Source organism: Neodiprion fabricii, chromosome 5 (genome assembly GCF_021155785.1).
Source record: "Neodiprion fabricii isolate iyNeoFabr1 chromosome 5, iyNeoFabr1.1, whole genome shotgun sequence".
NCBI lineage: Eukaryota > Metazoa > Arthropoda > Insecta > Hymenoptera > Diprionidae > Neodiprion > Neodiprion fabricii.
This window is the reverse complement of record NC_060243.1, coordinates 3,295,526-3,313,422: the sequence shown is the minus strand read 5'-3', so window position 1 is coordinate 3,313,422 and position 17,897 is coordinate 3,295,526. Positions and strand designations below refer to the sequence as shown.

The 17,897-nt window shown below is 37.4% G+C and overlaps 3 protein-coding genes and 1 long non-coding RNA gene across 11 annotated transcripts; 2 read left to right on the top strand and 2 right to left on the bottom strand.

Moving 5' to 3' along the window:
- Positions 1–50: 50 nt before the first annotated feature.
- LOC124182106 (putative phospholipase B-like lamina ancestor) lies at positions 51–8,463 on the top strand. 3 transcript variants are annotated; one of them, XM_046568930.1, is made up of 6 exons: positions 51–207; positions 5,511–5,781; positions 6,325–6,571; positions 6,680–6,933; positions 7,181–7,418; positions 7,504–8,463. In XM_046568930.1, exons 2-6 carry the CDS (start codon positions 5,672–5,674, stop codon positions 8,161–8,163), a joined length of 1,509 nt encoding a protein of 502 aa, XP_046424886.1. In that variant the 5' UTR covers positions 51–207; positions 5,511–5,671; the 3' UTR covers positions 8,164–8,463. The 3 variants fall into 3 exon arrangements, with proteins under 3 accessions (XP_046424886.1, XP_046424885.1, XP_046424884.1); XM_046568929.1 differs by lacking the exon at positions 51–207 and adding an exon at positions 6,032–6,181 and having other exon boundaries at positions 5,640–5,781; XM_046568928.1 differs by lacking the exon at positions 51–207 and adding an exon at positions 6,032–6,181 and having other exon boundaries at positions 5,655–5,796.
- On the bottom strand, positions 5,635–6,342 carry LOC124182118. Its single transcript, XR_006870697.1, has 2 exons — positions 6,205–6,342; positions 5,635–5,825 (listed from the first exon to the last, which is right to left on the bottom strand). It is a non-coding gene; the product is annotated as an uncharacterized LOC124182118 (long non-coding RNA).
- Positions 8,464–8,599: 136 nt separating the features above from the next.
- On the top strand, positions 8,600–14,606 carry LOC124182098 (DNA excision repair protein ERCC-6-like). The gene is made up of 15 exons (XM_046568914.1): positions 8,600–9,121; positions 9,218–9,426; positions 9,506–9,984; positions 10,177–10,251; positions 10,338–10,467; positions 10,551–10,703; positions 10,783–10,910; positions 11,012–11,166; positions 11,261–11,575; positions 11,682–11,879; positions 11,953–12,114; positions 12,221–12,331; positions 12,415–12,618; positions 12,702–13,722; positions 13,793–14,606. Exons 1-15 carry the CDS (start codon positions 9,017–9,019, stop codon positions 13,966–13,968), a joined length of 3,621 nt encoding a protein of 1,206 aa, XP_046424870.1. The 5' UTR covers positions 8,600–9,016; the 3' UTR covers positions 13,969–14,606.
- Positions 11,423–17,863, bottom strand: LOC124182107 (NEDD4-binding protein 1-like). 6 transcript variants are annotated; one of them, XM_046568935.1, is made up of 8 exons: positions 17,444–17,803; positions 17,120–17,365; positions 16,585–17,012; positions 16,339–16,491; positions 15,452–15,869; positions 15,153–15,362; positions 14,667–14,920; positions 11,423–11,558 (listed from the first exon to the last, which is right to left on the bottom strand). In XM_046568935.1, the coding sequence occupies exons 2-7, from the start codon at positions 17,317–17,319 to the stop codon at positions 14,716–14,718; spliced, it is 1,614 nt and encodes a 537-aa protein (XP_046424891.1). In that variant the 5' UTR covers positions 17,320–17,365; positions 17,444–17,803; the 3' UTR covers positions 11,423–11,558; positions 14,667–14,715. The 6 variants fall into 6 exon arrangements, with proteins under 6 accessions (XP_046424891.1, XP_046424890.1, XP_046424893.1 ...); XM_046568934.1 differs by lacking the exon at positions 11,423–11,558 and adding an exon at positions 13,800–13,964; XM_046568937.1 differs by lacking the exon at positions 11,423–11,558 and having other exon boundaries at positions 14,710–14,920; positions 17,774–17,863.
- Between the last annotated feature and the right edge of the window lie 34 nt (positions 17,864–17,897).

The following is a 17,897-nucleotide window of genomic DNA, read 5'->3' as shown; positions in this document are numbered from 1 at the left end:
TGCGGGTTGTCTAGCGTTGGGGGGGGGGGGGGAGACGGCTCCAGCGAAACTTCGTTCCGCGTCTCGCATCAGTCAGTGTCGGAGAAACTTGTGAACGGTTGGAGGCACATCCCGCGACCGACTTCTTGCGTGAGGAATGTAATCTCTATGTGCCGATTGATTCTCCTTGTCTCTGCGCGTGACCAGCAACAACTTCGACTCCCTTAGGTAAGATTAAATTGAAAAGAATTACTGTGTATTATATATGTAAGAGAATAATGAAAGATGATTTGTAAAAATTTTTCTCACGTTTCTGTTTTGGATTTATTTAAAACTGTTGTATGTGTATATCGTGTCATCATTTTTTCGATCAACGAGTTAAACGTTACCGTGTAATACTGTAATCGTTAACCTTCGTGACATCAATTTTACACGTGGCGTTGAGTCACGCGTGAGATCACGCGTCACTGTGTAGATAGAATTTTCTTTAATCCAATGATTCGCGGGTAATATAATATGGGTAGTAATTGTGAACCATTTATGTTATTTACTCGAAGCGTAACGCTAAGAATTAGTAATGTAGTTTTTTTTCTTAGTTATTCCACTTGTTAGTTGATTCTTTAATTGATGTGCGGGACGAAGCAGCGCGTAATCTAACAGGCTGTAAGCTTACGTCGTGTTAGCTTACTTGCAATACAACACACTTTTGCATATGTAATCCTTTAAACGCGAAGCGATTCGCTTACCATTTGAAAAAGCTCGTTTGAATACTCGTCCGGCGCTAGACGACGCGTCGGTAACCTATTCACGTGGAGTCAAAGCTCTCGAATCACGTCATACATGAATAGCGGCCCCCCAAACCAGCTGACCGACAGACGACCGAACGTTTCACCTTGAGACCTCCTGAGGGCCAAAGTCTCGAGCCGACAGGCGCGTTGCATTGCGCCGGTTGATGCACTCGGAAAATAATAAGCGAAATACAAAGCGGAGGAAGCTGAACTCCCGGCACGCGTTAACCGCTTGAAATCTAATCACGTTTCGTCTAATCGTCATAGTTGTGACTCCGATGTCATTTCATCTTAAACATGGTGTGATATAGATAATAATTAACCGTACGGGCAAGCCTTCGGAGTCCACATGCTAAAAATAGAATCAGGTTTCAATTGCGGCTACGTCATTGAAATTAATCCTCTCCTATACTCTTCTTACAACTGGCAATATTATAGGTGAAATACTTCGTAAAAGATGCTGATATTTTTATCAAGCAGACGGATCAGTGCTCACTTATCTCTCACGGTTATAATTTTTTTTTTTTTTTCCTCAAACATTTACTCCCGCGATAAAATATAAAAAACGTATACATATATTTACATCGAATGGCGAAATTGAATCGTATTGATATGTATTCTTACCACCTATTTTACATAGTTTTTTTTTTTTTTTTGGGATATTTAGAGAACTTTTAAACATATTTCTTTACGATGTTTTTGCTATTCCTGATAGTAAACTAGTGGGTTTTCAATAATCGAGAGTAATTGTTGCGATGTAATGTAAATTATTATTGTTGACAACAAATTCGATTGACAAAGATCGGGAAAATTTAAGGAATAATTTATTTCCGAGAAAGTTAACCCTCTACACGTATAAATGTTTTATATAAATTAAAAGTTTTCAGGGTCGCTGATTACGAAACTAAAATCGGATTTGTAAATTCAAGATGGCGGACGAAAATTTCAAATTCGATTGAATCCGGAAAAAAAATTCTGTTCATAGATTTTTGGGGCTGCTGATTACCAATCTGTAATCAAATTTTGAAAATTCAGTATGGCGGATCCAATCAGTTACCCCGAAAACCCTTGCATAGAGTGTTTTACCGGATTTGATCAAATTTGAAATTTTCCTCCACCACATTGGATTCACCACTTTGAATTTTCGAAATCTGCTTTCAGATTCGTAATCAGCTACCCCAAAAGCAAAAACTATTATGTTATAAAAGTTGACTCGGTACAATAATCTGTGACTCAAAGGGTTAAACCCGTTACGCGAGGGGTTTAAGATAAGGTGGAAAACTGTACTTTGGCAGAAGTTAGTACCTATTCATTTGCAACGGTATGTTTTTTTATTTTTTTTTTTATTTTTTTTTTATTCGTCGGCGATCGCCGTTCTAAATTTATGCATGTTGGTGCTGCGCGTCGAGACGCGACGGCGTAGAAATAGAATGAAACAACATACGTATTTACTTATAGTTATACTTAATACACGTTCGACTCGCGTCTGGTCAAGTGGAAGAAATCAGTCAATAAAGTCTCCTTGAAAAACTTTCATGTTTCATTATATTTACACGCGCAGACTTCTTTTCGCGACGAGTCTCCTAGCTCTCGGCAACAGTTGTAATGTGCAGTCCTCTGCATTTTGCAAATCATGCTTATTATGTAGGCTAAAGTTTTTGCTCTCGCAATCATGAAACACATTTTTGCATGCCTTTTTCTACAGGGATCTACAACGGACACGTTGTCTTCACTTTTTGCAACATGTACAGTATTTATTAGCAACGTTGCGAATCGTACGGTATATAAAATACGCGCGTATTATATATATATATTATATTTATAAGTATAAATACGTGACTTTGAATCGAACCCGTTTTTGTTGCAAGCAGAATATATTTATCGGCAACGCGCCGTTAGTGGTAACTTATTGTGAGTCTAGTGATTATATAGCTGTAGTCGTTCTACATCGGCTATCAATTGACTCAACTGCAAATTACACCACGCGATTGTTTCGTACTACTATATTTGTGTATAATGAGAGCTTCACGATCGATCAATTTTATTCCAGGTATAATACACGTGTGTTGGTTTTTTCAGATACAATAATTGTTGTATCGGTGTGATTGGAAAATATTTTCGACACAGTGTATGTATTATTCGAGAGTAATGATGTACGAATTATAGTATTTTAGGAATGAGCAAGAATCTATAACCGATAATTCGATCACGTGAAGCTGTTCGTCATCATGCATGTTTGGTTGAAATTATACTCAGTAGGTATCTTGTTATCAGTGTTGAATCACATTCTTATTTACAAAAATTCGTGTTACGTCACCGGCGTGTGCGTAATTCACAGATCGTTGGTAATGGTTAGAATTAATTGAAGTACATAAATTACGTGTAAAATTATTCGGTACAGGTTTTAGTCAGATTATGATTTTTATATCGAAATTGCAGAACGAGGATCCTAAGTGCATACATCGAAAACAGAAAGAGATATACATACGAGATGAGAAAAGTTTTCATACAAAACGTGAACAGTTTCAACGGTCAAATATAATGCTGATATATGGATTGACTTGTGGATTTTGTTACTTGCGAAATTTCGCGCTTATAATTTCTGACTTCACACAGGGCACACGTATTTTACAAACGAAAATTATTTTTTGAAAATGAATTTGTCCAACTTGCTTACAGGTGTAAACACTTTTCCGAGATTCTTTAAATGTATAAACATGTTTATCACGGTACACCGTCAAGCTAATTAGGAAGGAAACTATAATTTTCAAACTCTACATACGTTATATCTGCTTATTTTAAATGTAAACCCGATTTTACGCGAAAGATGATATACCCGATTGCCATATCATATTGAAGTTAGTAACGTTATCGTAACGATTCATGCTGAGGGAAACCCGTTATTTTACCATTTTGGAATTGTCTGAAATTCCGTGAACCGTAATAAAACAAAACACATTCATATTTGGAAGTTTTAGTTCCTTAAAAATCATTGTAATATTAACAAAAAAGGAATTTTTTTCCCCCAATGTTTCGTAACGACAATTTTACAGCAACTTCAACCTCGTATTACTTTACATAATACGATTTTTCTCGAGAATTGTTATGTACGGCTTATAGCTTTGTTTGTACACTAATTATCGTCTGCGTTGCGGTTAAAATATAAAGGTAATATAGAAATATGGAAGTGGACAGGAAAGGGAGAAAAAAGGCATAGAAACATTAATAAGAAAGATTATGTATCGCAGTTACACGTGGCCTGAAGGCTCCAGGAAGGTTTTACAAGTTGTAAATTCGTTTAAAGCTGTTTAGAAGTATCTGAGGTCAATTAGTACTACATATTTAAGTATTTATTTTTAACCCCCCGTGACGCGTACGTTATACGCATGCGGTAGTAGTTATAATTCGCAGTCGCTTCCTGCCGCTTAGTGTTCGAAAAAATTAGTATATGATATTACATAAGCCGATTTATCACGGTCAATCTAGTAGAACGATACCCGTGTAGTAGATGTCTACATACGTTATGCATCAATGTATGATATATAAGTATATACCTGATCTACCCGTATAACCGTGTTCTACATCTATTTTTTGCGTTATCTGTATAAGTATACGGAGAAGATTGTAATATATTCATTATACCTTCATGCAGAACACCTCAGCCAGACGTACATGCATACACTTACCCCTGTACGTTTTGTATATACGTAAGTGTGTGCATGTGTACATATTTGTATAACGATCAATGTGGATATATCGCAAATACGGCTCTCTCATTACGATCTTCACTCGTTCGGGCTTGGACGAATAGAAATAACACGGCTCGAAAGAACTCCGGAATCGTATCGCGTCTGTTACTTCGATCAGTGTGAGAATTTATTTTTATCGAGTTTAATTATAAATTGATAGCCGGTTATAGGATTGCAATATTTGCTTTATCGATTTATACCAATTTTTCATTTATTAAACGCGAAAATTTCAACTTATTATAGAATAAGCTCTTAATAATAATTGCCTTCTTCCATCATCACGAAATCGTGATATAATTATTAATAGACCAGAGCATAATTTCCTATCCTGAATTTCAAACGATTGTCTTCACGCATTCTTAAATTTGGTTTGCAGTGGACAGTTGTCTTTATATATGTAATTTTTCCATCGTCTCTCATTTTCACTCTTTGAATTCGGCAGGCAAGTAACAGACTCTGGAAGAATAACGGTCAATTGATTCTTCGGGAAAAATTCAGTATATTTGTATTTATTTGTTTATTTATTTATTTATTCATATCAACCCAATTATGTAATGTATAAAATAAAATAGTCCAGACATTTAGTTGCTGCAACATGCGTGTGTTAATAAGGTATGATGCTTCAAATTCTAGACACAACTTGGGAAAACTTCAGTTATATTGAAATGTACATTTAGATTTCGTCTTGATGTGATAGAGATTAGGATTATAAATTTTTAGCCGAACTGTGTATTTATTGCACACACTCGCAAGTCGCACTGATGGTGAAACAAGCGACGAATTGGTATCCGTTGCAGAAAGAAAGAAGTAATAATTATTGCGTCTTAGGGATCTATCAGGTACATGGCAGTTGAATTTTGAATTATATGCTGAAAATTCTAGACAATTTTACAACGAAAATATGGAATATCCGAAATTTCGATGCAATCAGATTTAAAAACTAGAGTTGGCCAAGCAAATAACGATTGCCATCGCACATTTGTTTGATTCACAGAGAGTATAATCAGCCGCAAGGAGAACTACGGAGGCAACTTCTCAAAGGAAGAGGCCACGACTGGGCGTCAAAGCTTGTAATCGATGGGTTGAGAACGCAGTGCTGTGATTTTTTTTTTAATTTCCTTTTGGACCAAGGTGTGTTGCTTATACTAATGAGCCATGCTGAAGGTGGTCGGAGCCTCGTGGCTGCAAACTCGCATTTCCACATACATACTTGGCGCCGTTGCCCTCCTGGGCATAGGGGCCATCATCCTTGGCGAGTTTGGGCAGTACGTATATACAAGGTCCCCTTGTTTTTGTTCATCTTCGTCATCTAAATATTCAAAACATCAAAGTTTCCAAAATTTCAAAAGGCTTACACAAATTGAAAGTAAAATCCGCATAGTCAAATGTATTTTAACAAGTCTAAGTCCCTTTCTAGTTCTACAGTGCTGCAAAGTTTGTAAACACATTTGTTTTCTACAACGCGTGTGATTATGTAGATCTATAGGTAATTGGACATTTTAATTATCGTTCTAGTGTTGAGAACGATGGTACGTACGCGGCAACCGTTACCTGGAAACAGAATGGAGCATACAGAATAGATTTTTGGGGACAAGGAAATGATCTGGAAGCTATTCCAACTGGCGCTGCTCGTGCATATTATAGAACCGGAATACACCATACAGGGTAGATATCATACAATATCACACCTATTCACAGACACACGCTGTTTGATCATTATTGTCTTCACTAATAGAATATTCTTTAGAAAAGTATGGGATTTTTAGAGTAATTTGAAAACGATCACATTGTGCCATGTTTCATTTCAGCTGGTCAGTCATCGAGATAAAATCTTCTGAAGATTATCCAGATACGGTTCAGGCATACTCCACCGGCCTTCTGGAGGGTAGCTTGACTTGGCAGTTAATTCATCACCATTGGCATAACACAATTGAAGCGCCATGCTCCACACAAGAATCGATGTGTGAAAAAATTCGTCACCATCTTAAAGAAAATCGGGAATACCATCGAAAGCGTGCTGAAGTATTGGCAGCCAAGGATCCGTACTGGCACATGGTGTGTTCTCTAAATATTAGCCCGTTGTTGAAAACCCTTCAGTGAAAAAACGTGCAAAAGCTGAAAATGATATCCTTTTTTTTTTACATAAATTTCATGAAATTGTAGGTAAGTTTGTTCTACACTCAACTTGCTGGGATGGAAGCTGGCTGGAAGTTTGCGGTTCGTCGCAGTAGAAAGACAGTGGAAATTCCATCTGAAGATTTTCTGTGGCTCGCCATGGCATCTGATCTGCCTTATCTTGATGACACCGTCAATAAATCGAAAGTCAATGCAGATCTTGCAGGAATGGCCTTTCTCAAGTTGTTCAACAAAACCAATGGAGAACCCCAGATCACATTGGCACACAACACCGCAGCACCGTGAGAATCTTAAATGTTTTAAATCAGAGTTGTCGCATGACTGGAAAATCTACGAAAATCATTATTATTATGACGTCTGTAGTTACAATGACAAAATCGCGTATATAACTCGATTATTTATACTTTCATGCAGCATGGATTAATATGAGTATGTACAACGTATGGCAGATAGTTAATTTAAAATCATTTGCTGAAGAATAATAATTTATCATTTATATCCCAAGATAACACAAGATTGTATTTACAGATATGGCAAAATGTTGAGGCTTCTCAAAAGATACGATTTAGGGTACCATCTTTCCCCATCCGAAAATTCTCAGGTGGTACCTGGTCGATCGATCGTCATGACATCATATCCTGGAGCATTGTCATCACAGGATGAATATTTCATTATTGAGAATGAAGGTCGAGAACTTTTAGTAGCGGGAACACCTCTGGCGATTGGTGATCATGGTATTTGGAGTCAGCCGATTCTGAAAAATCAGGTGCGTAAAGTTGAAATTTACCGCACCAGTATCGATATTTGTACAAATTATGGACAAAAATGAACCAAAATGTAATTCCTTACAGTTAATGCTTGCAGTGCGGGTGATGTCAGCAAATCGTCTTGCTACCGACGGTCTTACTTGGTCCAGACATTTGGCGCTTTACAACGGTGGAACAGCGAGCCGTCAATGGTTAGCTGTTGATCCGCGGCTAAACTCAGTTTGGCTGGTTGAACAGCTTCCAAGCATAACACATGCTGTTGACTATTCGAAGGACTTTGTTAATGTTGGCTTTGTGTCCTGCACTGGGGCGCCGATGTTTAAGGAAATTCGGCAGGTCGCTGGTGTTTCACGTGATGCTGCCAGCGTTAGGAGTAATGAGATTGCAAGGCAACTGGCAAATATAACGACAGCAAGCAAAATCGCTGATCTATTGCACGGTCACGTTCCAGACGCCCATGCTGCTTTTAACAACTTTAGCATGACATCGGGTACCGATCTAGTAGAAATTTTCGCTTTCAGAGGTGATCTCTATGCCCAACCGTTCCCTGTTGGTGTTATCGACGCTAAAATTGTCACAGCTGGCATAGATGGAATTGAGAACTTCCAGGTTTATTCAGGGCCAAATTTTTCTAACAAAATTCCGGCATTTAATTGGACTAGAACATTTCCAAACGAGCCTCACTATGGTCATCCAGAAACCTTCAACTTTGGCATGACAACTCCAAAGTGGGTTTGGGTGTGAATGTATTCTTGCTACCATAATCAGTTACAATCCATTGTCCCCAAATTAAAACCTTATGTATGTATCTTAATTCATTATTTCAGCAGTTTTGTTCATCTTTATTCATATTGCAGTAAGATCCTGCTGACATTGGTAAAAAATTAAAGAAAAATTGACAGTAAGTAGAAAAGGGGGAAACCAGTTTTTTTTTTTTTTTTTGCTAAGCATTTTGTATTGTATCGAATTTAGATTGGCTCAAAAGCGACTCACCTAGGTGACTTGGAAATTCTATGAATTTAAAAATAAAAAATTTACTTCGGTAATTGTTGATAATTATTTAACCACGGTTTCATGTAGTTGCACTGAGCACTACTGTTACGTGTCCCCTCCTTTGATACCTTTAGTATTTGGCAAAAACTGGAGAAATTTCTCTCAGAGTGCACCGTCAACAAATTCAGAGTACGTCTGAATTCGTTGGCACCGTGTATCACCTGCATGCGTCACTGTTAATCGCTGTAATATAGACAAGTGGCACTTGAGTTCCTAATATGCTGGTAAAAGTCTGCCTAACTGGTGTAATAGATTGGTATTTCCCGGAAAAAATCCCCGTTTACGCACACTAGTTGTTGGTCTAAAGCTAGTTATGGACAATCCCATTTTTGTCCAGGATCCTGGGTGAGAAAGCTTGACGGTGTATCTGCATGCTCATTGAGTCTGTGGCGTATACATATGTCAATATCCAGAGGTTATGTCCAACACCGTCAAATAACAAATAAATCATCACGTGCGATAAAATAGAACGGTGAATCATTTCGGTAAAACATTGAAATCCATCGAATTTATGTAGTCGTAAGTATTAGTGCGGCTCAACAAGATGAGTTCCGCAATGGAAAGCAGCGAGATACATCCGAATATTGAAGATAAGTCAGCTAGGAACGATCGGAATGGCGATCTTCAGGACGACTCTATACTTCGCAGGGTGAATTTGATTGATTTTCGCAAGAATACCTCAAGCGATATATCCAGTGCAATCACGGAATTTATTGTACTTATTTACCTATAATTTTACCCACAGATCATTACAGTACGTTCGGAAACGAGTGTCCTGGCTGAGATCTCACACCAAATTGAAGCTTCACTTACTACGAAGGATACACTTGTCGACACAAGGAAAGCATCTTTAGTATCAGACAAGGCTGAACTAGCTAATCAGGTTCGGTCGGGAGAAATCACTCCTTTTCAAGCTGCATCTGTTAGAGCTGCACAAAAACCAAAAAATGGAGGGTAAACAAAGTTTTAAAATCCACTCTGTAATCCCTAAGGAATACAGGACGTAAGTACTCTACCTGTGTCATTTCCTCAGTACTTTCAACAAAACGACCCAGCTTTTGGATTTGGAACAGTATATATTTCAACAAGCTGAGCTTGCCAGGCGCAAGGCAACAGAGCCATGCTCTAAAAAGCGCCCTCTAACTAACAAAGAGAAAGATAAAAATTTATGCAAGAAGCAAAAACTTTCAAACAATCCTAAATCCAAGTATGTTCAAAAAAGGACAAAATTCAAAGAACCTGAAATTATGAAAAGAGGCGACTTAGAGAACAAAGTAGCTATTCACCAGTCCAATCAGGCCAGTGCTGTAGCAGAAGCCATGAATAAGTCATTACCACGAAATACAAGAAGATTTATGGTCGATGTGGAATGCAAAAACAAGCCTTTAAAAAACAAAGCTGGTCCATCCACTGGAGTTGACAATATTGAAGCTGCAGACTGTTCTGATACTTGTAAAGAGGATTCCGAGTCTGGAAGCGAATACTTACCAAGTGATGAGCAGCCAGACTCTGGTATTAAAAGATTGAATATATACGTATGTAGAAGAGTACTTAAGGAAAGAATGTGTTATTCATTCCATTTCTTGACAAAATCTTGGTTTTAATTTCAAATTGGATTTGGGGGCAGGTATTTACTACTTTGGGGGCTACTTTATTTTATTTCTTCGCCAGTCTATTAGCCTATACCAAGAATTTCTTCAACAGGTGACGATTCTAAAAGATCTGTAGCAAAGAAAAGTGTTCGCAATATAAAAACAAAATCTGGTTACAACAGATTATGTAAGTATTGCTTTAACTTTTTTTCACGATTTGTACCAATCTCAAACTGATGTGAAGACAAATATTCAATTATATTACAATTTCAGTTTTGGATGACGGCGATGAATGGATTTACCGCCAAAGAGTTGAGAGCAGCGGATTCCCAAAAGAAAAAGAGTATCATAAGGTCGATAATCTGTTTAAAGTTCCCATGTCTGTTTGGAAAAGACTATACAAGTAAGTACCTTGGTATAGGTAAAACGTTTTCAACTCCATGCACTGGTAATGCAGTTTAAATAATCAATACGATTTATTTCAAGGTATCAAAAGGTTTCTGTACAGTGGTTATGGGAATTACATGGGCGAAACTTGGGTGGCTTGCTCGGCGATGAGATGGGCTTAGGAAAAACAGTACAGCTTATTGCCTTCCTGGCTGGACTAGATTGTAGCGAGTTATTGTTAGATGGTGGAAGGTAAGTTCCCTTGTTACATGAAGCAGCATAACCATCCACCCATATTTGTCGTTCCATCAATTTTTATTATAAAATGCAGATTTCGAGGACTGGGACCCTCACTCATAATTTGTCCAGCTACGCTCTTGGAACAGTGGGTTAAACACTTCCATGAGTGGTGGCCAACATTGAGAGTTGCAACCTTACATCACATGGGAACTCACAAAGGTAGTGTAATGTTGCAGTTTAGAAATCAATAATTGAAGTCAACACCCGATAGAGCTTAATGAGCGGTAATTCTGCACTTAGAGCATACAATCATGTTGCAGGTGATCCCGAGCTTTTGGTGCGAAGCCTGAAATGCGGAGGAATACTGGTAACGTCCTATACCGGTGTGCTGACCCACAAAGAGTTGCTACTCAACATGGAATGGCATTATATAATTCTTGACGAAGGTCACAAAATACGAAATCCAGAGGCTAAGGTTAGTTTCAATACCGTTAATAAATTTCTTCTTCTATTTCTGTCTTTGTTACATATTGTATCTATGGTAATGCGTTCAAATTTTGCAAATGCAGGTGACAAAAGTTGTTAAAGGATTTTCCACCCCTCATCGTCTGATCCTAACTGGGAGTCCCATGCAAAACTCATTGAGGGAATTATGGTCACTTTTCGATTTCATATTGCCAGGTAAACTGGGTACATTACCTGCATTTATGGAGCATTTTGCAGCTCCAATTACCCGAGGTGGTTACACAAATGCTTCTTCCCTTCAGGAAGCTACTGCACTAAACGTGGCTACAATGTTGAATGATGCTATCACTCCTTATATGCTAAGAAGAACAAAAAGTGACGTTCAGCATCATGTCAGCTTGCCTGAAAAAAACGAACAGGTTTGGCATGCCTAAATATTTAGTGCAATATTAGTTCAGAAATATTTCGCTTCAGCATTCAAATTTTAGTAAGATTGCAGAGCAATTATAACTCCGATATGCTTAGGTCTTATTCTGCAGTTTGACGGACGAGCAACGAGCATTATATAATGGTTACTTAAGATCGGAAGATGTTTCATACATCTTGCACGAGCGTAGCAATTCCGGGGATAGCGGTAGATACAGGGCGCGGCTACTTATTGCCTTGACAGCACTCAGAAAAATATGCAATCATCCGGATCTCTATCTGTACGATAATAAAATGGTGAGTATCTCACACAGATCGATAATGAAGCTGTGGAACATTATAGAGCTAATATTGTTTAATGAACAAAAAGGATCCAAATGAATACCATTCAAATGAAGAAGAAGTGATCGACGTTGATGTAGAAAATTTTGGATACTGGAAGCGTGCTGGAAAAATGGCTGTTGTACGCTCTTTACTCAAGATATGGAAGAAACAGGGGCACAGAGTATTACTTTTCACACAGAGTAGACAGGTGAATGCTTTTTAAGGTAGAAAAAGTCTTGCGTTTATGTGATAGCAGCTATAAATATAAACAGTGGCTTGAAACGAAATGATGTCCTTCTGTTCAATATTTATAGATGCTTGCTGTCATAGAAACTCTGGTTCAGCATGAGAATTATTCGTATTTACGAATGGATGGTACTACGCCAATGTCTCAGAGGCAACAAGATGTCTGCAAATTCAATAAAGTCAGTACGTTAATAACGTTCTTTCACTTCTTATTCGATTGTAAAAGCACAGGTGGAAATCACTGTACGCGTATATTTTTTAGGACACTTCGTATTTCGTATTTATTCTAACCACACGAGTCGGAGGTTTGGGAATAAATTTAACAGGAGCAAATCGTGTTGTCATTTATGATCCTGATTGGAATCCCGCAACTGATGCACAGGCCAGAGAACGTGCCTGGAGAATAGGTCAGGTGAAAAATGTTACCATTTACAGACTAATTACTGCTGGCACCATAGAAGAAAAGGTAAAGTTCGTGGAGTTAATTTATATGCTCAATTCAAATCAAGCACCTACCGAAATAAAAAACTATACTATTGAAACTTCCAGATTTATCACCGCCAAATATTCAAGCAACTGCTTTCCAACAAAGTGTTGGAAGATCCCCGCCAGCGCAGATTGTTCCGGACGTCAGATCTCACAGAGTTATTCTCATTGAATGAACCAATTGGGAATGATCAAACTGAATCGGAAAAATTATTTCACCATTCCAAGTTATCACTAGGCAGTCCAAGCTTCTCTTCAGACAAAGTAGAAGCAATGCGAAAGTTGGCTGCCAAGCTGAGTAAGAGTATTTGCGAAAAGACCAAGACTTTGGGCAGTGGAGTCAACAATAAAACGACTGAAACCTGTTCCAGTAGTATCAATAGAAAAAAAAGTACTGACAGGGGAAATCGATCACCTATAAACGTGAAAACGAAAAGCAGCGCAAAGAATTCTAACTATCTTGAGATTACTGGTACGGATGCCGAAAGTATAAAACCTATGGAAGACGATCATGATTTATCTTTGGTAAATGATACGAGTGGAGTTGGAGAAAAAGAACTGGACCATGCTGCTGATGCAATAAAATTGGAGCTAATTGATCCTGATGAAATTCATCAACCAATAATACTGGATGACAAAATTAATATCGAAATTGAAAACAACATTGAGTTATTAGATAAAACAGTGCCTGATATAAATGAAAATGGCTCACATATACAATCATCAACCGTAGAACTTTCTGTGAATAATATCGAAAATGATTGTAATATTCAATCACCTTCAGAACTCAACGGAAGTACTGAATCTAAAGTGAAATCGCAGATGAGTGGAGAATATGAAATTGTAAATCACCAGACAGACGAGGTTGAGCCTATTGGTGATAATGACAAAGGACATAAACCAAAGCATGAGTCAAGGCACAAGAAAAAACGTTCACAGAATAGAAAGAGTCGTAGAATCTCATCGCTATTTGAGGGAGAACGCGTCTCTTGTCTTATTGGAAGACGCTTTGGACATCAAAAAATTGACGAGCCTATACCTTCAGACGATAACTACGTCTTACAAAAATTATTTGCAAAATCAAGTATGTATTTTCTTGCATAATTTTTTTCCTTTTAGTTTAAGCACATGGTTGCACATTCATTTTTTTTCAGAGGTCAGCACGGCGTTTCAACACGACAGCATCTTATCAGGTGTACGCAATGACAATGCAACTGTAATGCAACGCCAGGCCCAGAAGGCTGCTCAAGAGAGCATGGAGTTGTTGCGACAGTCACGAAAATGGTGTTGGAGACCCACGTGGAACAAAACACCCTGTCGTGATGGCTGAAAAACATACTCGAATATAACTTTCCAACAGTGGTGCGTACATGTACCAAAGGTAAAATTTCCGTTCTCACTATCTGACACTATACTGAAACTAGGCTACTATACTGAAACCTTTAATGCCGCTTGGCAGGTCCAAGTTGAATATCCATTGAATTTTCATTTAAATATGCTTGTGCATTCGGATTATTCCTTTGAATACTTACATCTTACATCAATGGATGGTGGAAATAATTTGTGACAGCCACTTCATATGGTATATGCATTGTACTGAATATCAAACAAGTTTACCGAAAAATATTTCTACATTGGTTAAAGAAGCTCTTTTGTAAGTAAACAATATCAAACTAATAAGTCACTGTATATGAAATACTCTATAAATGTGTATAACAGAAAATTACACATGTGGATTTACTTTAGAATATCTGAGTACGTATTCATATAAGAATAAGATCAACTTGGATAATAAATTAAATCATTGTAATTTGTTGTCAACCAAGCGCTGAAATGACATCCAAAGAAGAAAATAAAAATTACTTGTACGTTTCCATCAATGTATGTAACGTATGTAAATTATATCTTATCCAAGCGCTAACACGCAGCCTTACCAAATTTGGGCCAACACATATTTGTTAATTAATCTTGTAATATGAAAAGTTAGATAAGCTATTAAATTCACGGATTGACAGCGTTGTTTTTTACCATATTGATACAATTTCGTGCTCCTATGGCATAAAAACCACAATCGTTGCTAATGCCTCAAGAATTCTTCGAGTTTTGGACCACGTCTTCCTAGAGGATCTTCAGGAAACATGACGCATTTTCCGACAAAGGTAGGCACTAACAGACGGTTTTCAATTGTATTTTTCCACTCGGGTTTCTCTGCGTACAAGTCCCGGTATTGGTCCAGCGAAACCACTATCCCATCACACATTGTAGCGTATTCCAAAATATATCTTTTGATGGAAATATTAGATGTTTATTTGTAAAGTATGGGAAAATATTAGTTTAAAAAAATGCTGCCATTCAAATTTCTCTACGTCAATCTCAAGTTTGATGCAGTCAAGAATAGCAATATTTTCCTTTTCTTGTATTCTTATAGTTGCCATTGAAACAAAAATTGTATAGCAGTGAAACCACATTTCATACAATTATTATTGCATAAAAGATTATTGAAGAAAAGCTTACCTGTCATCATGTGAACTGATTCTTTTTCCTCCTATGTATCGACTAGGTGTGAAAACCACGATGCCTTCGGAATAAAGCTGCTCAAGCAGCTGGTGCTTCATGGATCGTTTATGTTGGGGGATAAAGGTTTTGACAGTATGGCCTCTTAATTTGAAGTAATCTATTACCAACTTGAGTCCAGTTTCCGAGAAGTACTTGTGATTTGTGTATCTGCAATCAATGACAGTTTTTACAGCCTTATGCACTGTCTGTCATTTATAGCAATGATTGGTGGTGATAATTCAACTGTGTAAACCTACGCCATTGCAATGTTGCTGCCATCAATGACAATATCCCGTAAGCTCCCAGGTCGTTTGACAACGATTTCTGTGGTGTAACATCTTCCAACTGCATTTACTTCAGGCTGATGTAATCCAATGTTTGGTTTTTTTACAGGTAGATTTGCGGAGGATTGGTACTTTGTGAATCTAGCCCAGTTTGGGTTTAGCTGTTGTTTTGTCTTATCGCTTTTATTGTTGTTTTCATTCAAATGATGCAAACTGGACGGATCGCCCTTTGTATCTATACAGAAGCCTGATCTTTCTTCTAGGTTTGAAGGTTCCTCTGTAGGTTCCTCACATGGTGAAGGAAGTTCTTTTGCAGCTGTATGACATCTTTCGGTTTGTGTCCAGACTATTAAAATATCATCTGGTGTAGCTTCTGACTGAATTGTAGATTCTGTAATTAGTTTTTGTTTAAACGAATGCTTTCAAGAAATACGAAAAATTATTTTTGGCATTAAAAGATCAATCAGGGAATGTAATACAACTTTGAAAATTACTATAGGTCATAATGGTCCGACATTTTGTAAGTGTCTTTTTGATAGTGTTCAGCAAAATATGAAAACCAAATACGCAAATATTTACGGTGCTAGGTAGTTGGTTTCTACAGAGTAGATAAAAAGAAACAGTAAATGCTTTACAACATAACATTCATCAAAGACAAAAATAATGAAATACATTTCCGATTTTTCTGGACTTGGAAGAGGGTGTGTATAACGATTTAAGATCGATTAACAGTCAGTAAAAATCATGTAATTTTAATGCAATTTCTAGTCACATTGAAAACGCCACTTCTATTTCTCTAGAAGGTGGAGATATTATGAAAAACTGGAGTATTTTTTATAATATTCAAGACTTGTTATCACCTGTGCGAAGACTATTGGTTTTGGTATTTTTTGTGCTCTCTTTAACATCACCCTGGAAATTTGGTGGAGAAACATCCTTAGATGTCCAAAGACTTTCAGAATTGTTGTCAATTGTAATTTTTGCTTGTGATTTGGTGGTGTCATCATTAGGAACTGAAAACATTTCGAAATTAGTGAAATGATTAGTTTTTACTCAAGAACCCAAGATCTACCGAAGTCTCTGTAGCCAATGGATTTTCAACATACTTATATTCTCATCTTCAGAGTCAATTGATATAGGTTGCATTTTTGGCATTAGATCTTCCTTTTTTTGACAATTGACTTTTCTAACTATAGTCTTAGCTCCATATTTGGCCTTGCGAGATGTGATTCGGGATTGAAATCTATTCTTTTTCTTGATCGTTCGTTTTTCAACTGATGCAACCTCTGACACTTGTGCATTTACCGTGGACGAATCTTGGTCATGAATAATTCTCCGATTTCTCTTTTCGATATTGATCTGTTTCTCCGATATCTCTTCATTGTCACTCAAAATAATGATGCTGTCATCGGGACAAGTCAATTGTGTACTGTTACTTTTTGCGCTAGCTGAACTCTTTGATGCTTGAAAGTCTGTGTTATCTTCTATTACAACAACGCTTTCATCTAGACTTACAGCCGAATTGGTTCTATCTCTGAAAAATGATAATGAGACTGTATTCTTTGGATTTGTCAATGGTGAATGCGAATGCAGTTGCACATTTATAAAGACTTGATTGAATGATCATAAAATTGTGTATACATGCTTTTTCCCAAATGCTTCAAGGGACTCTCGTAGTAAGTTCTGTTATTAAACTTTTGCCGTTTGGCACTTGGCTTTAAAGCAAGACTTGAGTCTCTCTGTCTTTTCTGAATTGGTTCCTTCCTTGGCGAGACATCCAGTTTGATTACTGATGTCGAATCTTTGACATTAGCATTTTGCTTGTTAGGCATATTGTCCATTAGTTGCCGCAGATTGTTGACTAAGAAGGCTTTTTAACAACCATTGCTGAAATTTAAAGAACAGAGCGTTAGCACTTTTCCCAGGTTTACCCCATTCATAGGTCGTTTTGAATTAATTATTCACCCGATATTGAAGTAATGAGTATACGCATAATAATCATGCGAAGAATATGAAAAAGAACAACAAACTTTGTTACATTTTACAATTCAGTGGTCAACCAAGGTATCACTTGATATGAGTTGTAGAGATAGATTACTCGCAGTTTAATTATCTCAACAGTTTTGAAATTCATTTTAGAAATCCAGTAATCAAAACTATGTACCAGGCATGACTTGTGCCTGAAATTAATACTATGAATCTGACAGTCTTGTTTACGTAAACCTTGACTTTCGTAGGACGTTCCGGACCTTCCTGACCATCTACTTGACTATCCGATGACCCAACGCACGGTACCTTTTGTTCTTAACTACTGGTAGCAGTGGTGTGTCCTACGGTGCGTTCCGATATTAATACCCAGTACTGTGAAGAATTCGAACAATTTCATATCTCCTTTGCGCCACTGAGTTCGTGAGTAGCT

Bases quoted from the DNA above. Each gene is read 5' to 3' on its own strand.
- LOC124182106 (XM_046568928.1), top strand. From the start codon at position 5,672: ATGCTGAAGGTGGTCGGAGCCTCGTGGCTGCAAACTCGCATTTCCACA. The intron at 6,572-6,679 runs GTGTGTTCTCTA...ATGAAATTGTAG, and splicing joins AGGATCCGTACTGGCACATG to GTAAGTTTGTTCTACACTCA. The intron at 7,419-7,503 runs GTGCGTAAAGTT...AATTCCTTACAG, and splicing joins AGCCGATTCTGAAAAATCAG to TTAATGCTTGCAGTGCGGGT.
- LOC124182107 (XM_046568937.1), bottom strand. From the start codon at position 17,319: ATGGACAATATGCCTAACAAGCAAAATGCTAATGTCAAAGATTCGACA. The intron at 16,492-16,584 runs GTATGTTGAAAA...AAATGTTTTCAG, and splicing joins CTCTGAAGATGAGAATATAA to TTCCTAATGATGACACCACC. The intron at 15,363-15,451 runs GTAGGTTTACAC...CATTGATTGCAG, and splicing joins GGCAGCAACATTGCAATGGC to ATACACAAATCACAAGTACT.
- LOC124182098 (XM_046568914.1), top strand. From the start codon at position 9,017: ATGAGTTCCGCAATGGAAAGCAGCGAGATACATCCGAATATTGAAGAT. The intron at 11,167-11,260 runs GTTAGTTTCAAT...TTGCAAATGCAG, and splicing joins TACGAAATCCAGAGGCTAAG to GTGACAAAAGTTGTTAAAGG. The intron at 11,576-11,681 runs GTTTGGCATGCC...CGATATGCTTAG, and splicing joins TGCCTGAAAAAAACGAACAG to GTCTTATTCTGCAGTTTGAC.